The sequence below is a fragment of the Enoplosus armatus genome, chromosome 4, assembly GCF_043641665.1.
Source record: "Enoplosus armatus isolate fEnoArm2 chromosome 4, fEnoArm2.hap1, whole genome shotgun sequence".
In the NCBI taxonomy this organism is placed as follows: domain Eukaryota; kingdom Metazoa; phylum Chordata; class Actinopteri; order Centrarchiformes; family Enoplosidae; genus Enoplosus; species Enoplosus armatus.
In genome coordinates, this window is record NC_092183.1 from 3,129,803 (window position 1) to 3,153,652 (window position 23,850).

The window sequence follows — 23,850 nt, forward strand, 5'->3', positions numbered from 1 at the left end:
CACAGAGGGAAAACCAATGGATCGGTTCTGCAGCTCTGGGTCTAGACAAACGCACAACACGACCATGCGGAGACCAGGAGAGGAGAAACGAGACATACTGAGTTTCAACTATCTCTAATCTGTTTGATTGAGTTTTAGCGTCTCTCAGTGAAAACATTATTAGCTATTTATGGTGAAACAGTTCCAAACCCTGGTTTAAAATAGTTTTCATGTGTCAGATTTGAATGCATATTAAGTATATTAAATGCTACTATTACTAGTACTTCTACTCACTTTACAGAGGAAGCTCCCTGAGGTGAGATGGATATTTACTTCTCTGCTTAGACTTCAGGCTTGAGGCAGGATTCGTGAGGCTGTTGATGACATCTCAAATATCACTTTTCCCTCTAAAACAGCCCCCATGTTTGACTCCTGGAGTCTGCACTGACCTCCGGGGGGGGTGAATAGAGCTTGTATGTATGTCGCTCCTTCTGTCCGGAAGCATCTGCAGTTCGATCTCATTTCTGCAGAAGCTGATTTCCTTTCTGTAAAATCTACATCATCACACACACACACACACACACACACACATACACACACACACACACACACACACACACACACACACACACACACACACACACACACACACACACACACACACACGGACATCCAAACATGACTCTCTGCTCCGTATCACCCTCCATCTTCCTCTGATGTCTTTTTAATGTTTGTCTCGTCGTCACAGTGTGATGACGTGTCTGTCTCTGGCCCTTTACAGACTCTGCTTGCTATTCATGACTTTATAAACATATTTCGCTGCCTTTGTCCAGAACTCTCCAGAGAAATCTTTATAATGTATTTCAATGGATTAAATAAAGGTTAATAAAACAAATTGTCAAAATGTTAAAAGTTTCTATCAGTAAGTATTTCAGCCGTATATTCATTTTTTAGTTCCTAGCATCCTTACACATGAATACGTCACTGTTGTACAAATAAATTGATTAATTCATTAAAAAACGGGGTCCGCGTCGCGCGCACCTGACCTGCCAATCATACCGGTTGCCGCGCACGCGGGAGCGCGCGGAGCCGAGGAGGACAGAGAGCGCGAGGGAGGCAGGGACAGAGGGGGGGGGGGGGATGCGGGCGGTGCTGCAGATGGACGCGCGCGCTCTACGGATGCTCCAGTGTGCAAACGCTTCGTCTCCTCTGTGGAATCCTTCCGTCCGAAGACTCCGCAGGTAAGAAGCCAGAGCCTCGGTCAGCAGGGGGACAGTGACGAGGCAGGTGCACGAGCCTCCGGGGGGGGGGGGTCTGATGTCTCAATCAGTGAACCAGTTTAGTTTGGGAATATTCTTCTAACACGAAACGTCCTCCGCAGTTTGTCAGAAAATCTGTTTCTGGAAATCCTTTTAGTTTGTCAGAGTTGAAGCAGTCGGGGGGGGGGGGGGGGGGGGTCACAGTCATCTGTTGGAAACGGGTTTTCAGAAGAGTGTTGGAGAACAGTGTGATCAGACATCCACTCAGCAGGAATGTCCTGAATGAAGTCTACTGTATGTGTGAGTGGGCGACGCTCCCAAACAACAAACACAGGATTGTTCTCCCACATTTTCTCTCTTACTATGTGGACAGAAACTTCACAGATCACTCAGCGTCAGAGTGCAGCTGTAACCTTAAAGTTCTTTTCTTTTTCTTTTGGTAAACTGTCTTTCCTCTGAGCAGCGTTGTCCGTCTCTGCTGCCGGCAGATAGGGAGTGACTGTTGATGTAACGTAATACTTCCTGCCTTGTGAATAATAAATGGAGAAGACACACGCATTGAGCGTTATATACTGATTTGCTCTCTCTCCTCTCTTTCTCCAGTTTTCTCTCCTCGCAGCGTCAGCTCTTTTGTCTGAAACCTCCCTCCCAGCCTCCTCCTCTTCGTGCTGAATGTCACCGTGCTGCTGGAAGAGTTCACCTCTCTGTGATAACGCTTCAATCATTTCGGCAAATATTGACTTTGAGTGTCTCTCTTCAGGCGACAAGATGGGGAACAGCTCGATGAAATCAAAGCGTTACAAACACGCAGACGGCCCCTCTGCCTCCAACAGCCGAGCCCACAAAGACAACGGTGGAGGGTTCAAAGGCTCGCCCCTGGACTCCCTGAGGGCCCGAGTGGACGAGCTGGAGCGCGAGGGCAAGAGGAGGGATGAGGAGCTTTGTGCCAAAGAGCAGCAGATCAAAGGTCTCCAGGAGCAGCTGGCCAGACAGACGCGAGCTCTGGCCGAGCTGAGCGAGGAGCTGCAGAACAAGTGCATCCAGCTCAACAAGCTGCAGGACGTGATGAAGAACCAGAGCGGAGCCTCTGCTGGTCTGGCATCCAGGAACCCTTCTATCAAAACCAGCGGCAAGAGCAGCCCCAACCTCAGCGTTCGCATCAAGGAAACCCTCAACAGAAGGAAAGGGGCCAAAGCCGGGGTGTCGGCCGAACCCACGTCCAGGACCTACGACTCCAGCGGCCTGCCTAAGTTCTCTTTCGAGAAGGCCCGGGTACCGAAGGACGCCAGGTGAGATGTTCAAAGAGGGGACAGTGAGGCCAGAGAGAAGTTATAAAGGTTCAAAAAGCAGGCAGCAGAAGGAGTTAGTCCAAGATCTTTCAGTGCTGACACACATTATATGGCCAAAAGTAAATGGACGACCCCTTTCTGTATGGTCTGGCCTCTTTAGGTCCAGTAAAAGGAAATCTTAATGCCGCAGTATTCACTAATATTTTAGACGTAAGTGTAATCTTTGGGTGTCCACATACTTTTGGCCATGTGGTGTTGGTTTGGTTTTATCATGAAACAAAAAATGTCTTTTTCTCTTTTAAAGAAATGACACTAACTAACTACTAACTAACGGCACGCGATGGTCATTTTTCCATCATTTATTACCTAAATCAAAAAAAGTGATTTTCTCTGTACCAGCAGGTATAAACAGCCATAAATAAACATTTCTTTCCAGTGAAACAGGAGCTCCACCACTCCCACGAAAAACAATTACCTTTCTCCCAACTGATTTATACTAACCATCTGTGTTACAGTTTGTCCCGCCCCCCCCCTAACAGGAAGTATATCAAATTAAGGAAGTAAGTTGATCTCGAAATGCCGCCTCGTGGGGACGTTAAGGCTTCGAGCCTCTAGAAACGACATTAAGGATGATTTAGATTGAAAAGAAGTAGATCTTTCAAACCATCAGAGCCCTCTGAAGGACTGAGTGTTAAGCTCGTGTGTGATGAGCCCTTTGCTCTTTGGTTTTCGTAAGGAAACAGCGATATAACGCGTGAATCAGTGAGCTGTAGAGGCGCTGGGAGGAGGGATTGTGTTACCTTTGGACAGAAACAGGCTGGCTGTGTCCCCCCTGCTTTAGCCTGTTAGCTGCAGCTTCGTATTTAACGAACAGACATGACAGCGGTATCGATCAGGAAGCGGATGAGCTATGAACTATTCCTTTAAAACGTTCCTTCAGTTTCACTTAATTCTACTTTTCTGCTCAGTAAGAGAAAGGAGCCCTTTTGGAAAGTGTTCAGAAACAAAATAATGTTCGCTCGGCATCAGGGAGTGAAGCAGTGGTTGCTCTATTACACATTTAACACATTTTAACGTCGCAGCAACTCTTTACAGCGTATTACATACTGGTATAAATGCTGTACTTCTGTCGTGTGATAACGAGAGGTTGGGTTCTGTATGTTCAGAGGTCTGAGCATATTCTAGAAGTAGAGACAACTGGACTTTATCAGCTCTGAAAAACCCTCTTTGACTGTTTTTACAAGTCAACTCTATTTTGTTTATTCAGTCCAAAATCACAAATTTGCCTCAAAGGGCGACAGACAACACCCTCAACCTGACAACAAGCCTGAAGACAGAGCATCAGTGTCAGACTGACTTTAGTTCAGGTTCAGCCGTCACCCACAGAAGCTCCTCATTGGATCAGGAACAGCCAATAAAAATCTGAAGAAACGAGGCTCTAATACTCTGCAGACCAGTCGACACACGCCGCCCACGTCCCTGCAGCCGCTCTCTCCTCTGATTGGACATTCACACAATAAGTGCTGAGAGATGAGCTTATTCTAAAACGAGAGTCATGTTCTACATTTGTGTTGGTGGTCTGACGAGGTGCAGAGAGATCCACTACGATCAAATCCAACTGAAGGATCTTTAATGTGTGGCCCCCGTCACACAAAAGGTTTTTTTTAATGAGAGCAGTGAGCCTTGTTAGATTTCCCCAACATGAAAGCCAGATTGCTTTTTGTCACAGTTAGTGGTCTTAATATAGTACAACATGAATGCAGCGCTCTGCAGTGAATAAATGTGAACATGCAGATTCTCCGTCTCCCAACCTGATCCTCATGTTTAAAACATATGTTGCTAATAAGCCCTGCATGCATTATATAACCAAAACTAATGTAAATGAGGCAGTCTGGTACCCTCCTGCAGCTTTGAAACAGAATATTCATCTTCTGTGAAAGACGACGTGACACGCTGCAGACTCTGGCGGAGTAACGGCACCGCTAGGTGGGAGGAGAAGGATGTGGGTTGAAAAATAAAGAACTGGACGTCATCTGCTCTCGTTTTATGAAGCCCAAAGTGATAATTTATTACACACGATAAGGTGGATAAACAGACCACCCACCACCTGCACCGCTCACCTCTCTGAGCGGCGGCCCGGTCTCATGATCTATTGTTGGCATTCAACCGTGGCTCTTAACCTCTTCGGTTTACAACTCCCCAAAGGAAGTGATGTCTTCTTCTTACGGCCTCTTTCTGCAGCTGTTAAAATGCACAACGGTGAACTTTGACAGCTCATGATGATTTTATGTTTTCGCTGTTTCATTTGATTCATTGTCGGAAGAAGCCCAGAGGCTGCGAATAGTCATCTTTTCACAGGAGACAAAATATTTATCACGCAGACTAAAAACGTGGTGAGTAATGTGGATGTGGGCGTCCTGGTGGCTCAGCGGGCTCAGGAAGGTACCACAGAGCAGCAGTCAGCGGCGGGACAAGTACTTAAACGTAGCATTGACGTAAGGAAAACCTCAAAACGACAATGGAAACATACTCCATTACTAGTAAATGTTTTACTTCAGTAAAGTACAAGTACTGTAAGTAAAACATACAAGGAAAAATACAAGGATAAAGTACTCATAGTGAAGAAGGCTGATGTGTGAAAAAGTTTGTTTTTATGTTTTTAGATCAGTTAAAGAAGGACATGAAGGACAGAAGGAAGGAAAAAAAGGAAACAGGGTATGAGGGAAGGAAAGATTTAGATAAAGAGGGAAGGAGGAAGCAAAGCAGTAAAAAAAATCAAAGGAAGTAAGGAAAGGAAAATGGAAAGGAGGAAAGAAAAAACCAAAAAGAAAGGAGAGAGGAAAGGACAGAACGAAAGTAAAGAAAGACACAAACAGAAAAACAAAGACGGAAAGAAGAACGACATTGAGACGAAAAGAAGTAGGATTATTTTCAATATCGATTCATCTGTTGATTACCGATGAATCATTGGGTCTAAAATATCAGGAGTCAATGTATCTGAGTCGCTTGTTGTCGACTAGATGTCCAAAAACCCAAAGATTCACAATTTACTGACACGGAAGACTAAGAAAAATATTCACAAATAAAATACTTGTAGTACTTCCTTAAAAACACATAATTAATTGTAAAAACTGTTGCTGATTGGATTATTGGACTAAATGTTTTGGCTCGAGAAGGAAAGAAGAAAGGAAAGACAGAAGCTGCAGTACTAGTACTAGTAAACTGTACTTACACCAAGTACAGTACTTGATTGAATGTACTTCTACCTCTCTCTGACAAAAACATGCTGAAGGCGAAAAACAACTGGAAGGCAGACATGTGATGAACGAAATGCTATCCTTCCTGTGAGCGGTCACATTTCTAACTGTTCCTCTGCTGTCGTGACAGCGTAAAGAAGCTGCTGACGGACGCCCTGAACAAGAACCAGTACCTGAAGAGGCTGGAGCTGCAGCAGATCAAAGACATGGTGGAGTGTATGTACGAGCGCACCTACCAGCAGGGAGAGTACGTCATCAAGCAGGGGGAGCCTGGGACCCATCTGTTTGTCCTGGCAGGTACGTTCATCGTCTCCTTAGCGCCGACATAAAGTAGGAAATGGGCTTTTTCTGAGCACTTCAGACGAGCGCTGACGAGTTCCTCCGCTCTGCTTGTTGAGTGTAAATCGGTGGATGGATGGAACGTCCTCTAAAGGGACGAAACAAGCACATCATGTCGAAAATCCTTTTTCCTTCACACAGTTTACTTTTCACACAACAATCACGTAGAAGACACACGTGAAGATTTCACCCGAGAGGCCGAAAGTCTACATAAGTCTACATGGAGTCGTACATAAAAAGACAGCCTCGACTCATCTTTTATATTCAGTTTTGTGTGTAACTTCTAAACGCTTTTCGTGGTTTTGTAAATGGAAACACAGTTTGTGTCACGTATTCTCAAAACTGGGCCTTTTGTTTCCAACAATCCATCAAAGAAAGAGAGAAAATTGTGAATCAACCCGAGGACTTATTGTTTTATCTGCGTGTATCCTTCCCAATCGGTGTGTATCATCTTACATTTGACTAAACTTTAAGTGACCAATCATTGAGTTAAAATAGTGCTGACTGCAGTGGATTTGGCAGGAGTCACCTGCCACACTGGCATGTAGCTTTTTGAGATGCTTTTATTTTGGCCTTTGTACGTTCTCAAACATCCTCTCTGACCACGAGCCAATCAAATCAAAGCGAAACAGCAGCTCTGCATCAAGCGAGCTTTTGATTGGTCCCGCTGCTCTACACACATTAATGGCATCTAAACTTTTGCACCAGTTTGAAACTAGCCTAATGTTATTCTTTGAAAAAGGCAGACTTTAATTAGTTTGGCCAGTGAAAAGTATTTTTGGCAGGTGTGTACAGTTTAGATTCCTCAGCTCTTGGCAGGAGAGTGAAAAAATAAATATATTTAATGGTTGGTTGGTTGTTCTTTGGTTGATTTAGGGAACTTACTGCTTAACTTTTCATGTACGGAAACCGGTACACCCCAAACTTCACTAGCAACTCTCTCAAAGTAACTAGGCAACAAAGTTTTTTAGGTGACCACATGGCCTCTTAACAATGGTTGGCCACCTGCCAGCGTAGTTGGTGGTGAAATTATCCATTCGCAGACAAAATGTCCAAGTATTTGTTCTGCTGTCGGGTGTTACAGCGATTTCTCACCCCGGACGGTGAAAATGCAGCAGGTCGGATCAGTAGTGTACTCTCTCCAGTAGAGTAACTATAACAAATGTAGTCCTAACGCCATCAGATGTGTCCAAACATGACCAAACCTATTCATCGAACATCATGAATGATGCATTACTTGTTTTAAAACGACGAATCTTTAAGACAAACAGAATCTAAACTGGGATGTTACTCTGAAAAATGTTTTACCACCAAAACTGAATCCAACACAGCTTTTGCTTTTGTGATGTGAATAGTTACTGAGGTATTAAAACTGCTCGTGATTAATGATTATTCACTAATGAAAGCCCTTGAAATAATCACACGGACGTCAGCAGCCAGTGATTGTAATCTCATTAATGAAGTCTTTCATTTGAGTCATAATTTGTGCGGCAAATTATTTCATTTCAGGATCACTGACGGACCAAGAGACTAAAAATACATGTTATGTCTGAAGGTACAGCAACAGTGGGAGGGCACAGATGGTAGGAGGGAGGAAAGGAAGAAGGGACAGGGCTGTTTTTTTTGTTTTAATGTCTGTATACAGAATTCAGCAATTTAGTTTTAAGCCAATAGCATAGGTTTTTAGCAGAGATGGCCCCAAGAGGAATTATTCCTGTTATTGTTTGTGATACATCCCAGAATTAATGTTGCAAAGAGGCTCTTAAAATTCACAGGAAATGAAACCTGCAGGTCTGCATGTACTTATTTCCACTGAGCCTCTGTGACAGATAACATACAGCGGCCTTTTTTTTACAGGCTGTATCCACACCCACCAGCTGGTGAGATCATGAATGTTGTGAGCCAAAGGATCCTGACGAGTAACCTGGCTTTTCTTGTCCTTAAACGAAGTGAATGAAATTTAAATGTCCTTCGATTCTGCCTGTAGCACGTGTCTGTCTCCTGTGTCTCTTCATCTGTGTCCTAAATGTGGGTTTCAAAAAAACTATTGATTGTCCTTGTTTCATATTTACAGATGGGAAGCTGGATGTGTTTCAACACAACAAACTGCTCACATCGATAACGGTGTGGACCACGTTTGGAGAATTAGCCATTCTGTACAACTGCACACGGACCGCATCAGTGCGAGGTAAAGATTTTTACATTCGTACATTGCGGCTCTGTGACCTTGTGGCAGACATGCTCAAACGTCAACGCGACTCTAAAGTTGTGTCCCGTTTCTTCCCCCCACTTTGCAGACTGCGCATCCACGTGAAGCGTAGTGGTGTCCCAGTTCAAACCTTTGCTCCATGAAGTTAGGCTCTCCACATATGATCAGCAGCAAGAGCTGTGCACACCGTAACAGGGGGGGTGGGTGGGGGTTATGTCACCAAGTTGTGCCAGGTAGCAGGAAAGTGCTGGGAAATATAAAAGACAAAGATCTTTGTCAATTATGTATTCTAACACAGAAGAAGGCACTGGCAAGTATCCTCCTTCAGAGAAAAGGACAGCCAAGAACCCCAACATGGGACAAAAACCAGGAGCAGTGACTTCCTGGAGTCTCGTTGTCACCATGAGGCGACCAGTCTGTGTACGGGTCAGATAAGACGTGACGATTAGTGAGCTTTAGAGGTTCTGATAGGTGTATCTTTGAACTCTGGACAAAGCCATGCTAGCTTTTCACCCCCGTTTTTTCAGCGTTTATGCTAAGCTAGGCTAAACACATCCTGACTCTTGCTCCACACAGTCCTCCCAGACATGAGTGGTGGTACATCTCATCTTGCTCTCAGCAGGGCATTTCTCGGTCAATGTCAGGTCATTGGTTGAGCTTTGAAAGGCGGCTCACAAATAAGATCTAAAGGTGAAACTGAAAGGTGTCTTCATTCTTTGCAAATAAGTCAAAAGAAAAGATGAACAGCAGTGTGCAATAATTAATCATTAAACGGGCTCTGCCTGGGCTGTAATCGTTGGGTAGGAAGCCAGTGAGGGGTCCTCGTCCTAGTTGCTGAGCTAGCGGCTTCTTCTGGAGAGAAAACAGCAGCAAAAACTAAATGAAAATGAGGTAAAAGATGGTCTCTCTGGCCACGGTGACTAATGAACATTTGTTTCCCAACCTGTCCAGCACCCTTTAACATCTCTTATGTCCCCACAACGCCCCCCTGAATGTAATCTGACACTTCTCTGACCTTCATCTGAGTTCTTAAAGCCGAGGAATCACCTGATAGCGAGAGCAGGAGAATCAGAAAGGTCATTAGGCTGAAGTAAACAAGCTTTTGCATGAGCGTGTTGACAAAGGCTTTACATGATATCCACAGCTTTGCATTCTGATTGGTTTTCACCTCCTTGGCACATACCATGTTCTATGTGAGTGCTCTTTGTCCGGGTTTGTATATTTAACCAAGTAATTGACTGGTGGCCCTTGGGGGGAGGGACACTGAGTTGACCTCTATAGTCAGGGTGAACTGACAGTTTGACAAGTCTCTCTGAGTGGGTTTTACATGATAACAGATGAAGTGGATGAAGGGGAACTCTTTCTTTGCTACCGGTGTGTGTCAAACTTTCACAGCTACTTCCTCCTTGTACCAACAGAAGCCTGTCTCTGAGTTTCTGTAGATTGGATGTGACCCACCGCCAAGATAGAGGACAGATAACAGTGTTTTTCTCGCCTCTTTTGTCCTTCTGACAAAACAAAACAATACATAATTTCTTTGTGGTGATAGAGGGCTGTAATTAAACTACAAAATGGGAAGAAAGATAGAGGAGGGCAAAAGAAAATGAACATTTTTTTGTTGTCTCGCACCACTCCATCATGGTTATCAGTCTACAAGCTTCCCCAGACACTCTGCTATTGAAAACAGCTGTGGCTCCTTTAGTATTGACTAACCAGGGACACAGGTTAACTAGTTTTTTGTTGAAAGGTCAGAACCTGGACCATGCCCCACTTTCTGATGGATGTGATGTTGCTTTTACAGCGGTGAACAAAGTGAGGACGTGGGCTTTGGACCGGGAGGTGTTTCAGAACATCATGAGGAGGACGGCAGAGACTCGCCACGAACAGTACCGCAACTTCCTCCGAAGGTTAGCCAATAAGCTAGCATCGCCTTCTAGTCTTGTAAGAGATAATGCACAACTAACTTTTCCTATAAAAGAAAGTGATGAGCAAGATAGAGCTGAAGAATTGTTTTTCTCTGATTTGATGCACGATATATAATTTTAATGGACTCCCGCCAGCCAATTAAGAACAAGTACTTTTTAGAGGACATGGTAGAAATATGGTTACCGAACATCTACATCAATCTATCTGATGGTTAGGGTACAAAATGACCACCAGCTGGTAGCCAGTCAACAAGTCACTCTGCCACAAATCTATCTAATATATAATTAAATAGTTGGTCAGATTTTCAGATTCCTGGCCAAATATCCCAAAAACTAAATTGGGATTTAGGGGCACTGTTGGTCACAATAACAAGTGTATCTTAAAGTGGCTAGTTCATTTTGGACAAAGTCAATATATTTTCGTTCCATGGATAAACTAGGGAATTTTTCTCACCATAACAAAAAAACCCAAAACGACTTATACCTACATTTAAAGCTGTATTAAGCAATCTAAGACCACTAGGGGGCAGAAACATTCTAAAACAAACTCACAGCTACAGATCATTTATACGCCATTGGGTGTCAAGTTCTAATTTGTTATCAATCAGTTAGATACTCGCACATTTAGCAGATACAGAGGGCAACATGGGAACCCAGTATTTATAACATTTTGACTCTGGTTTAGTCTGGTTTGGATGGTCTCCACCATCTCTTGTCTGAACTGTGAGCTTGGTGGCGGAGAACAAAAACAAGAACTGAAGGCCGCACAGAGCTGCAGAGTTGGGCAGCAGATGTAAGATTGAGAAAACAGTCCAGCACAGACCTCTTTTTAGAGGTCTAATGTATATAAAAGCATATATTAGATCAAGCCTAGTTCATCAGTGACATTGTCCTACAGGAAATATAGTGCTACATGAAATGTGTATAGTCACTTGTATTAAACGGTAACATGCAGAAATGAATGTTCATCATCTGTGTTTTGTCTTTCCTGTCAGTGTTTCACTCTTGGCTAATCTACCAGAAGACAAGCTAAGCAAAATAGTGGACTGCCTCGAGGTGGTAAGTTATTCTGTCAAGCTATCTATATTTCTACTGGAGGGACAATTTGACTTTTCATTGTATTGCCTCAGTATTGCACAACCCTCTGGCAGCTCCTGGGAGCCCCAGCGTCGCAGATAGCTGCTGTCAAAATATCATTACCATTTGGCCATATACCATTACTGCGTGTCAGCATATTCTTTCTACCTCCAGTCGGCAAGACCTCACAAATTACCTTGTTGACGAACAGAGCCGATATTATTCCTGTCATCGCCGGCCGCTGTATATTGTTACCATAATTATTTGACCAAGGCCCCAGAAAGTGTTTATTCAAACGGGGGACGAGTGATTTCTTAAAGATGTGCGAGTGACAGGCTTTTGGTGTGAGAACATGCAAGTGTGTAAAAGTGAATGTGTGCGTAAGTGGGTGTGTTAAAACCTGCAGGAGAAAGGCTTCCTCCAGTTCTCCATCCAGAAGCGTTGTGTTTCAACAGTGAAAGAGAAAACGGAGCGGAGCTTGTCAGCTTCGGGTCAAAAACAGCCTTCCTCAGCGTCTTTTCACAATGAAAACTTCAAGGACGTTCTTTGCAATCGTTGGTCGTCCCACTACTTTCCACCACGGGAGAATTTCCTTATTCAGTCATTTCTGATGGAGCTGATTCTGTTGCCTCTCGGGGGGGGGGGCGGGCGGCTGTAACCTAATAGTGGTGCAGATGTTCGTCGAGAATCCGCCAGATAATATTGAAGCTTCTTGTCAAAGAGTGGGGGAATGGAATTTTGTGTGTTTTTGTCTGTATAGTATGTCAGTGTCGGTGTGTGTCGGTGTGTGTGTGTGTGTGTGTGTGTGTGTGTGGGGGGGGGGGGGGGGGGGGGGGGTCGGAGTACCTTGTTTTTAGGATTCTCTGTCAGGTTTTCAGTCTGATTGGAATTGGAACTGGAAAGCTTCAGTGGCAGAAAAGGAGCTCTGTTGAAAGTAAAAACATAAAATAGAAATGAAAACAACTTCACTCATGATCCTGGCGTGAAATATTTTGTACTGTCATCACACAAACTGACAAGCTCAGAGAGCTGCAGCCTGGCAGTGGTGGTCGCGACTAAGACATACAAGCTAACTTAAAGCTTAAAATAGCTTCTTTTTTTTTTTGTATGTATTAGCAAGCTTGAAATTTTGATCTGGCAACATGGTGCAGCTACAAAAAATATGTTTGTCTCATGATTGCATTATTCCACTAGAAGGGAAACACACATACACACAACAACCTTTAAATATATCTCATTTGCAGATGCATTGTTTGCTAACATTTGGAAGATGGGGTTCCGGCGTGACACTGCGAGCAGGCACCGCTGCATGTGTTTGATATGTGTCGATTAGTTCAGCACATAAACTTAACCCCCTGTAACACCCCCACTCAGTTTTTGTCCCGATTAAACAAAACAAGATGTTAATTAGTGAGCTTTAGAGGTGCTGGTAGGTGGATTTTGTTACCGTTAGACAGAGCCAGGCTAGCTGTGTAGTCTTTGGGCTAAGCTAAGCTAACAGACTGTAGCCTTATATTTAACGGACATGAGAGCGGTATTGATTTTCTCATCTAACTCTCCACCATTTCCCCAAATGTCAAACTTTTGCTTTAAAATGAGACGATGATAAAGAACAAAATAGGTTTACTTAACTCAATACCGCTCTCACATCTACCCGTTGCATATACGGCTACAGCTAGCAGCCGGTTAGCTTAGCTTAGCACAGAGACTGGAAACAGGTGGAATGGTAACAAAATCTCTAAAGCTCACTCATGAACACGTTAAATCTCGCTTATTTAATCTGGACAAAAACCAACTTTAAAAACAGTTGCCAGGCAACCAGCAGAGACTCCAATTATCACAGTTATTTGTGTTATTATGAACACAAATGTACACAAATGCAGGCCATGTTTTGACACTACATGGACCACAAATGGAATATGGACCATATCATTTAGGACCATACAACATATGGGTCATATGTTGTACGTATGTATAAATTCTAGTTAAACTTTTTAAAACTCACTCTTACAACCACTTGTTGAGAAACTTTCTTCACTCTTTGTCCATAAATGTCACTTCTCTGCAAATTGGGGATGACTGAAAGTAACAACTGTCATATTTTACCCCTTTTTAAATCATTCATGCTCGTGTCATGACTGATATTTCAACAGCTCCTTGAAGGCAGTACGTTGCTTTCAAGGAGCTGCACGAGAAAACCAGTCCACCTGGGGGCTGCTGAAGACTGGGGTGGTCTTAAAAATAGGTTTAGTCCTTCCTCTTGTTTTAGTGTTTCTGTCACTGGAAGCAGAGAGAGACGTGCAGTTGAATATGTGCTGTGACTGGTCGATTGACAGTCGCCAAAAATAGGACGACTGCAGCCAAACCCAACACACAGCAGGGCACAAGTGGCTTTCTCTAACACCGGCATGAGCAAACCAAATCAGGGCAAGATGATGGTAAAGACAAGACAGAAGGGGATGTATGTGATTGTACTTGATGCATCTTATGAAGAGTGAAAATGTCCTCTTTCTTTCCTGAAAAGGTAAATGTTTGGCTCGAGTTCAGGATTCAAGATCAGCAGCCTGGTACAACAAACATGAGACTCAATTCAAATGCTGTCGCTCCCCTGCACAGTCTCTGTATCATCCAGACAGTCTTTATAAACAAAACTTTGGCATGTTGTCTCCGCTGTCACGGACGGGTGTTAAACTAGGCTCTCCTGAAGCGTAAACGGGACGTAAACAAGCTCGGACGCTCAAGGGAAATGCCACTTGTGTCAAGAGTTTTGACAGTAAACACCAGGGAATGTTTACGCGTGGTTGCTCTGATTTGTTTGTTCACTTTTTCGCCAAAGTCCTCTATGGTCAAATGGATTACAGCCGTTGTCTCAGCGGTGGGAATTTGGCATCTGTCCCAGAGGACATTTCACCCTGGTCACCTTCATTCTTTGCACTTCCTCTTCTTCACCTAAAAGCTTTAAAATGGAAGGCGATCTGGCAGCTCGCTGATTCAGCAGCCCGGCTTTAGCGCTGTGGTTGGGATGGTGTGTTAGGTTTGGTGTGGAGAGAGAGAGGGTGACTGACAGCATGAAGTGGAGGAATCCGTCTCTGAACGAGAGCTCAGCAGGCTGAGGGAACATGCTGTACCTCAGTGTTTAATTCAAGAATATTTCAATGTGTCATTCTGTTTTATGAAGCTGGCAAAGCGTGATCTTAACTTCTGCACCAGCTGGAGTGTGTCGGAGTGTGCAACTGACCAGAGTTTATACCACGGCCAGAGGAACTACTTGTCCCTGGTTGGCGGACAGGTGTCCGTTATAATCAGATCAACACACTGTGAAAGATATATTTAATCTGCAAGTAACTATAGCAACAATACTGATGCTTCAGGCTATGTTACCATTTAACTCTTACTGGTGAAACTACAAACATGGATGATGATTTGAACACAAACGTTCCTTTTGCCTGTGACATGTGGCTGTGGTATAAGGATGATAATACACTCCTGACAGGTGACCTGATGTGTGAAATAAGGGACTTGGACTTGGATGATTTTGCAATGCAGTGGTCTTCACTTCGCACAGTTCACCGTCATCATATATCAGGATACTATTTTATGCTTTAGCCACTGAGAATACTGGCATTCATTTCTTGCAACGGACCGTATAACCGGACACCAAATTCATCCCATGACTATGATCATTAAAGGCCTCATGACAGACATTAAAAACATCATAATTAACATATACTATTGACCTATATTTCATGTTTCATTAATCCCACGAGCTCCCAAAATCCCCTCCTGATCAGCGGGCTGAAAAGCTCTGAATGACAAAGCACCATTGATGGCTGAACTCCAGCTCTCTCATCCCGCAGGGGACCGGCTACCAGGAATCAGACCAGCCGGGTCGATGGTTAAATCAATGTAATGCTTCAGTTCTGACTGTTGCCCCCCCCCCCCCCTCCTCACCCCCTCCTCACCCCACTCTCTCTCCTTGTCCCATTAGGAATACTATGACAAGGGAGAGCACGTCATCCGGGAGGGAGAGGAGGGCAGCACTTTCTACATCATCGCACAGGGAAAGGTAATGTGTCTTATACGTTGTTGACATGAACAAACACACACACACACACACACACACACACACACACACACACACTCACACGCACACACACACACTCACACACAAGCATCATTTAGCTTGTGATCTATGTCAGGACCGTCAAACTCAGTCACCTGTTTAAAAGCTACTACATGTTAGATGTACTGCCTTTACACAGAAAACATTACTAAGCGTCTACAGCCACGTACTCATGTCTGTGACGCTGACGTCGGCATGCTAACATGCTCACAATAACAACGCTAACATGCTGATGTTAAGCAGGTATAATGTTCCCATCTTAGTTTACCATGTTAGCATGCTTGCTTAGTGGCACAAAACACAAAGTGCAGCTGAGGCTGATGGGAATGTCATTCATTTAGCAGGTATTTGGTCATAAACCAAAGTAGCCTATTGGATTAACAAAATGTTTGATCTGGGTTACCAAGGGTTACCAAAGGGATTACAATTCATCCTGAATTCATCCATGACTGTGTGTAGAAAACTTCATGGCAATCCATCCAACAGCTGTTAAGACATTTCAGTCTCAAAGTTGAGCCGCGCTGCTCGTATGGCTAAAACATAATGATTGTACAATGAAGTGAATAAAAATTGTTGGGGGAGGAAACTTATAATATAGCAAATATTCAATTCTTACAGGAAAATTCATCTAATTCTTTGCAGTGTTTGTTCTTCTTGGTCAAGATAAGATGTCACACATGGGGCTGCACCGCAGAGATTTCTGAGACGTTTTCAGACTCTGCAACAATGACACTCATTAGGGCCAGAGACACAAGCCTTAATCCTGTCCTTACAACAATAAAATATCTACTGCCTCGGTTGGACAATACTGTGTGACGCCTCTACAGCACTGACCATGATGCTGCTCCGGTCTTTGCAGAAAAGGCTGTTCTCATCAGTCAGCACGAGTGTTGAATGGCTACAGAAATACCACTAGTCTCCCAAAGTCTTGCAGGACACTGGAGCCTTTCCTCCTCTATCCCCTTCAATTGGGTTTCCCCCCATGAGTGTAAACAGAACTGCATATGACAATGAATATATAAATATATATATATATATGTATATGGATATAGCAGGTATGTCATCCTGCCAGTTAAAATACAAACAAAATAAATGATTTTTCCTTCAATAACAGACCAGTTTTGGCCAAAACCTCCAACAAAACAAGATGCTGGTCACACTGAGTGTGTGGGTGTTGGACTATGACTCACCCGCCTGTCTGTCTGTCTGATAAGTCGGCAACCTGACACCGGGGGAGCGAGGGGAGATGGAGAGGGGCCAGAGCCGTCCACAGGGGACCCTCAAAATGCCATTATGAGCCGATGTGAGACAGCAGCTCCTCCAGCGCTAAGCTAACCAAACCAGAGAGAGACACATGTTGTTTAGGATGAAGGGGGCTAATACAGGAAATGGCTCTTCTACCCCCCACCCCCCACCCTCGTACCCCCTGACCAGGGAGGGAATAAACTCTGAGAGTGCCTGCCACCAGGAAAAACAGGGGAAGTGAAGGTCACTGAGGTCAAACGGGACACTTAGCTAAAACATGCCCGGCCGTTACGGCTGTGACGTCATCGCGGCCTTTCTATTCCTTCGGCAGGATGGTGCCACGAGTGGGATGTTTGACCTCGACCGGGGTGGGCCACTGGTTTTTAAAGCCTCACAAATTAAGAGGAAGTTCCACAACATCCAGTGCTGCCGGAGTATTTTTGTTGAAAACTGCTGCTGAACAGGCGACAGTGTGAGGAGCGACAAGCACGACAAACACTCTTACACTGAATGTGTCAGTTATATTAATTTCTTTGAATTTTAACTTCTTTACAATGCATGTAAACACATTTGGAGACAATTTTAAAAAGCACCTGTAAAAGCTGCAGCAGTGACCTGGAGACAGCAGTGTGCTGTGCTAACTGTGCTGTGCAGGTGAAGGTGACCCAGACCACCGAGGCCCACAAGGTGCCGCAGATCATCAATACGCTGCAGAAGGGGGACTACTTCGGAGAGAAAGCACTTATAAGGTAAAAACAAACCTCAAATACCACCACAGCAGTCATTTTACTGACTTTTGGGTGGAAAGAAGGTTTTACAACCACTATCCTCAGGCCCTCGATTCAGATAAGGAAAAACTCCACAACAAACACAGGAAATCAGTACCTGCTTTCCATACTGAAAATAATGAGAGGAAGAAGCAGGCTGAAAAAAAGCTTCTGGTGAATATGCAGCCTTTCAAAATCTGCAAAATAAGGAATAGTGCAGTTTCATTTTAACTATATTAACATACCTGTAATCACATCACTTGTATGTTCACATATTGATTCTTTTAGAGGAAGTACAGCTGTGGCTTCTGGATGCACTTTAAATGCTGACTACTTTTTACCAGTTCATTTTGTTTCTTGTGCTTTTGTCGGTGTACCCTGTAAAACACTTTGGTGTTTGCCCTCCAAATCCTGAAATTAGGATTATCATCATTAAAACAATGTCAGGAGTCAGAAATGTGTGTGTCTTGCAGTGATGATGTCAGGTCGGCTAATATCATCGCGGAGGAGAACGGGGTGGAGTGCCTCGTCATTGACAGAGAGTGAGTACTCTGACATTTGAAGGGTAGTTTTCAAACACCCACAAAATATTGTTCCTTCTGTCACAGAAGCTTGTCAAGTAGTTAATTAGATTTACAGTCATTTGTTCGACCAGAGCATTTAGGCCCTGTTTGTTTTTTCTTTCCTTCCCTCTCATCTCATGTTGGAAATGATTGAAGTTCAGAATCAGACAAAAAAGAAATGATAAAAAGTGTTTTAGCAGTTTTGAGAGGTGACCTGCCAGAGCTGGGCAACCTTATGTTGTTCTTTTCTTCATTCTGTGAATTATTACACAAAATGTTGCTGCCTAAATTATCCTCATGAAGCAAACACGGATCTCCTCATCTCCTCCTGTAATTCTTTATCTCTTTATCTCGGTGTGACACCTCAGTTAAATCAAAAGTTGAGGTTATGAAGTTTCATTCAACACTCCAGTGGTTGCCCTGTTGACGTGCTGCTGTTGTTTTTCTAGGACATTTGATCAGACAGTGGGCACCTTCAACGAGCTGCAGAGGTACCTCCAAGGCTACGTGGCCACGCTCGATCGAGACGACAAGAAGAGGCATGCCAGGTAGGTGCAGTGCTGCGTGAATGAAAAGCTAGGTTAAACGTTAAAGAAACGTTTTCCATACTTATTATCGGTTGGTTGTCTGCGTCTCCATCCAGGAGGTCGGTGTCGCGCCACCAGAGCCAGCCGCTGTCGCCAGACATCATCCAGCTGAAGGACATGGTGTCAGTGTTCCCTCCATCCAGGCCCTTCGACCACCTGGAGGTCGTCGCTACTCTCGGGGTCGGCGGCTTTGGACGAGTGGAACTGGTGAGACCTGAATCCACAAACTGTTAATGATTATTCGTATAGTTTGTAAATAATAAAAAATGCTCTGGTAATCAATGAAATTAATGAAAAAAGTCTGCGTTCACGCCACATAGAGTTAGCCAAAATACCATTTCACAAAGACAAAGAGAGGTAATTATGACTGCAAATGGTATATTTTTATGGAAGGTCATATAGTAAATAATAGTGCCTCATGTAGTAAATAATGGATGCCTCGTGTCACGTGTTTCCACCAAACCAACCAAAAACTAAAAGATCCCATCCCAAAGCGATTTCATTGTATATGATATTCACATTCTGTGTTTTAGCTTCTGATAAACTTTGGTACATATACCACTGTAGAGTTTGTCCCCCATCACTTACACTGAAAGCGCATTAGGAAGGGATCTTTTAATGGCCAGTACGGCGGAGGAACGATTACAGCCAGCAGAACCAGTTTTAATGTTAATATGGGAAACTGACTATTGACAGACTTTAAACGTTGTGAAACGGACCCATCTTGTGACATCCCACCCTGCTGTTTCCGTCTGCAGGTGAAGGTGCAGGACAAGGACGTCACCTTCGCACTCAAGGTCATCAAGAAGAAGCACGTCGTGGACAACCGGCAGGAAGAGCACATCCACTCGGAGAGGAAGATCCTCGCTGAGGCTCGCTCGCCTTTCGTCGTCAAGTCAGTCATCCTGCTCAGCCTCCAAACACATTTCCATTTCTTTTTTTTTTTATCCCAAATGATGAAGCTCGGCTCCATTAGTCTGGGAAAACAGCGCGGCGCTTATTAGTTTTTGATGAGATCACAGTTGAGGCCTCGAGCAGATTACGTCTTCTCAGTGGGACAGGAGGGCAGGGGATATTGAGACGTCTGCTATGAAAATGTAGTTATTTGTTATGAAATATCGCAGCAGTAGCTTTTCTTTGCCTTTTGTGAGATTACGATGATCCAATTTCACCGTATTCAGTGGAACAGACCCAGATATTAAAGCCATTCTTCACCTTCTGAAACGCTCCTCCTGCTGACCTCCTCCTTCATACACCCTCTGTGTTTGTTTTACCTTTTTCACGTGTTTTCACTATTATCTCGTCATATTTCTAATCTGTTTTCAAGGCCGATGTAAGGCGATCTAAGACTTAAGACTATGCAGGGTGACAGCGTGGTGGGAGCGGTTAACATCCGCTCTGCTGTCTCTGAGCGTGAGATTGATCTATACATGCTCCTGGGCTACTATTAACAAGTCACGCTTTACCACAGGGGTCAATTAATATCATATTAGCTCACACGTTAAGCTATAATTTGAGCAATAACGTCTTTAAATATGAGTCCACTGCACAGGGGCGCACTAATTAATTTGTTTATGATCTGTTTTTGCATCATTAGCTCCCTGCTGCTTTTTCACATGTAGTTTATCAGTTTAATAGTAGGAAATCAAGCCTGAGTAATGCTTTATTTTACCAAATGAAATGTGAACTATTTAAGCAAGTGATTATTAAATGTGACTGCTCTTGAATTAAACAGGAAGATTACACCCTAAATATTTTACAACCAGGAAAATAGTCTTATGTTAGACCAGAGAGTACCAATTTACCAAAAGCCTGATACTGAAATTGAATAATAGTATAAATATATAATAAAAACCGGACAAACGCAGATCCTAAATGATAGGACAAACACGTCCGTTGTTCTGGTTACATGAAACCTTTTACTTTGAAGCTTAACTTGTCTGTGTTTCTCTTCCTCCAGACTGTATCGCACTTTTAAGGATAACAAATATGTGTATATGCTGCTGGAGGCCTGTCTGGGTGGAGAGATTTGGAGTCTGCTCAGAGACAGGTAGGACAGACCGACCACTGATGCTGTCACATCTTTGAAAACTCCCCCGCATCAGCACATTTAGCTCGCTGTCTGTAAAATGACATCATTCCGGCAGCATTGTTGTTGTGTTGCTGGCTTGTTGCTTAAAGTGTTGGTATTATTGTTGGGTTACCATCTAATGAGGAGACTCATTAGGATTCATCCTGTCTTGCAATAAGGAATCTCAGGTCCAGTCATAAATCACTGAATAAGGGCTGCCGGTGGTTCAGGTGCATTTGTGTAATGAGACCACTTCTCCTGCCTCTGACTCTGCTCGTCAGCAAAACCTCTAAGTTTGGCTTCTTGTCTTTAGGGGGAGTTTTGACGAGCCCACTGCCAAATTCTGTGTCGGTTGCGTCACAGAGGCTTTTGATTACCTCCATCGCAAGGGGGTCCTCTACAGAGACCTGAAGCCTGAGAATCTCATGCTGGACACTGAGGGATACATCAAACTGGTGAGCGTGCTGCCAGCGACTGAACATATTCTGTCTTGACAACATGAAGTAACTACAGCCACAGTTGGCAGGACGTTTTTCTCGGATCCACATTGTAAAGAGTTTGATCCCCTGTGATGACGAGTGTGTTTCTAGTAGTTGGAAGGAGTCAAGCCAGCAGCTTCAACGTCACAAGGCTCAAATGTTCTCTTTCTAGCTTTTACGTATTTTAATGACTGGCTTGTTTAACTTAACACTGACTGTAGTGTTGTACTAAAATGATGGCGATAAAACAATGTACTCATCAGGGGGGTTTTATGAGATCTAAAGAAAGCCAGTACGTATTACTCAATAAGAATAGATTTATTAAGATATTTTCCTGTTTCCAAAATTACTTTTTAGAGTTAACTGATCAACTCTGCCTTCCCAGGTTGACTTCGGTTTTGCCAAGAAGATCAGGTGTGGCCAAAAGACCTGGACCTTCTGTGGGACACCGGAGTACGTGGCCCCTGAGATCATCCTCAACAAAGGCCACAACTTCAGTGTGGACTTCTGGTCTCTGGGCATCCTGGTGTTTGAGCTCCTTACTGGCAGGTTGGTAGCGCATGTGGTGCTTCCAGTCTGAGGAAAGCACCTCGTAATCTCTGACTTTAACAGAGTTCTCTGAAAAGCTTCACTCCGACAGACCTCAGCTAAATCAAACGCTCAAACAAACTGTTTTTCTCTCCGACCCGCAGTCCTCCGTTCTCAGGGAGTGACCAGATGATGACGTACACTTTCATCTTGAAAGGCATAGAGAAGATGGACTTCCCCAAGAAGATCAGCAAGAGACCTGAAGACCTAATTCGCAAGCTATGCAGGTACAAGATCAGACAGGCGGAGAAACATTGAAAAAATGAAGCTAGTAGCTAGTAAATCCTCCACTTTCACTCAGCCACCAAGTCTCTCAGAGCAGAATCTGATGATGGTTGATGACCTGACAAATTGTGTAGCGGAGAAGACAAACGCTAGGCTAGCAATCCAGTCCAGTCCTGGGTTTGAAAAGCCTTCGAGTGTTCAGTTCAATTGAAAGCCAGATATGCAACTAAATCAAGAGGATGTCCAGTATTCGAACAAAGCAAGCAAAACTACTAAAAAACGTAATTTCCCACCCTGATCTACTTTACAGGCGGAATCCCTCAGAGCGACTGGGCAACCTCAAAAATGGAATAACTGATATCAAGAAGCATAGGTAAGAAGGGAGTGACTCATTTTGTTGCTGATCTCAGTGGGAAGATTAGCTGCGCACATTAGCACTGATTGAACATTATGAATGTGGGCCTGTGGTTTATGACCTCAACAATTAGATAATCACTGAACACACTGTACAAGAGCAGTGGGACGCAAAACATATTCAAAAGGCTTATCACATTATAGGACTTAATACAGTCTTCATACTTACTCTTCATCTCACTATTCACGCTACTCCTTTCAACCAAGTTTAAGCTTAAGTTTAAGGCAAACGTTCACAAAGGTTTCATGTAACCTCGGTCAGGAAAGAGCTGGTGTCAAGCTTTGATTTTAAACATTTGTCTCTTATGTGCTTGTGCTGGCTGAGTCAGAGTCACTGTACAAACTTTACTTACTGACATGTTCTTATGTGCTCTCTATAATGCGTCTGAAGGTGGTTTAACGGCTTCAACTGGGAGGGACTGAAGGCGAGGACTTTACCATCGCCACTGAAAAGAGAAGTAAGTATAGATATTTATCCAAGCTTTTGCTGTGAAAAGCACCACTATGCTATGTGCATTTAAACCATTAAATGCGTTTTAATTGTGTTCACGAAAAACACGCATGGAAAGGAAGTGGAAAAAACATTCAAGTTCTGCTTTGCACGTGTCAACAAGGGCAGCAGATGTAGCAGCGAACCCCTGATTGTTGATTTATAGTGCTCCTGAAGGCTTCTCAGAAGGGGATATCAGTTGATTGATGATTGTGAGAATGAGCACTGCAAGAATTTACCTTAAAATGAAACCTCAGGTGCTCCAAAAATGGTCTTCCACTGCTGTAGGATTCCAAAACTGAGTTAGTAATTCGGGAGTTATCTTAAGAAATCAATCTCTTACCCTTTCCTCCTTCATTGTCTTCTCTTCCACAACAGCTAACCGGACCGACAGATCACAGCTACTTTGACACCTACCCTCCTGATGAGGACTCTCCTCCTGATGAGCTGTCTGGTTGGGACATGGACTTCTGAGACCATCTGCTCCATCTTTATGTTATTATCCCTCCATTGCACACCTTAACAATCAAAACTTAACGGGCAAAGTGGGTTTTCGGGTGACCTTACCTCACCCCTGGCCGCCATGGTGGAGGTCCTCAGGTCCAACAGTAGCTGAACTTACGATTGGCAGTCTCAACACAAACAAACAGCTAAAGGAGAATTCTCCTTTGAGTTTGACTGTGAAGTTAAACAGCTTGTTATGTAACCACCACTGTCCTTTTGGTTAATATGTCTGACTGGCACTCTAGCCAATCAAGTACAACGTAATGCTAATAATGGTACAGTAGTAGTAGCATGTTAGCATTAAAGCTAAAATCCCTAATACTTAAAAGCTACTGAGGTTCTCCACAATCTGCTGCTGAGAAATGTTTCACATGTGTCACACTCACCTAAATCAAACACAGCTGGCAGTGTTTGTGGGTGGGAAGTCGGTGAGGGAAATCAAGGCCTTGTTGCTGCATTA

At 43.7% G+C, this 23,850-nt stretch overlaps 1 protein-coding gene across 1 annotated transcript; it reads left to right on the forward strand.

The window, feature by feature from the left end:
* The first annotated feature begins 1,997 nt into the window (after positions 1-1,997).
* prkg2 (protein kinase cGMP-dependent 2) lies at positions 1,998-23,360 on the forward strand. The gene is made up of 18 exons (XM_070904073.1): positions 1,998-2,527; positions 5,915-6,081; positions 8,198-8,311; positions 10,134-10,239; positions 11,253-11,316; positions 15,323-15,400; positions 17,357-17,451; positions 17,943-18,011; positions 18,482-18,580; positions 18,676-18,826; positions 19,378-19,514; positions 20,580-20,669; positions 21,004-21,145; positions 21,555-21,718; positions 21,862-21,984; positions 22,293-22,355; positions 22,788-22,854; positions 23,265-23,360. The coding sequence occupies exons 1-18, from the start codon at positions 2,007-2,009 to the stop codon at positions 23,358-23,360; spliced, it is 2,346 nt and encodes a 781-aa protein (XP_070760174.1). The 5' UTR covers positions 1,998-2,006.
* Positions 23,361-23,850: the final 490 nt, after the last annotated feature.

Bases quoted from the DNA above. Each gene is read 5' to 3' on its own strand.
- prkg2 (XM_070904073.1), top strand. From the start codon at position 2,007: ATGGGGAACAGCTCGATGAAATCAAAGCGTTACAAACACGCAGACGGC. The intron at 10,240-11,252 runs GTTAGCCAATAA...CTTTCCTGTCAG, and splicing joins TACCGCAACTTCCTCCGAAG to TGTTTCACTCTTGGCTAATC. The intron at 22,855-23,264 runs GTAAGTATAGAT...CTTCCACAACAG, and splicing joins CATCGCCACTGAAAAGAGAA to CTAACCGGACCGACAGATCA.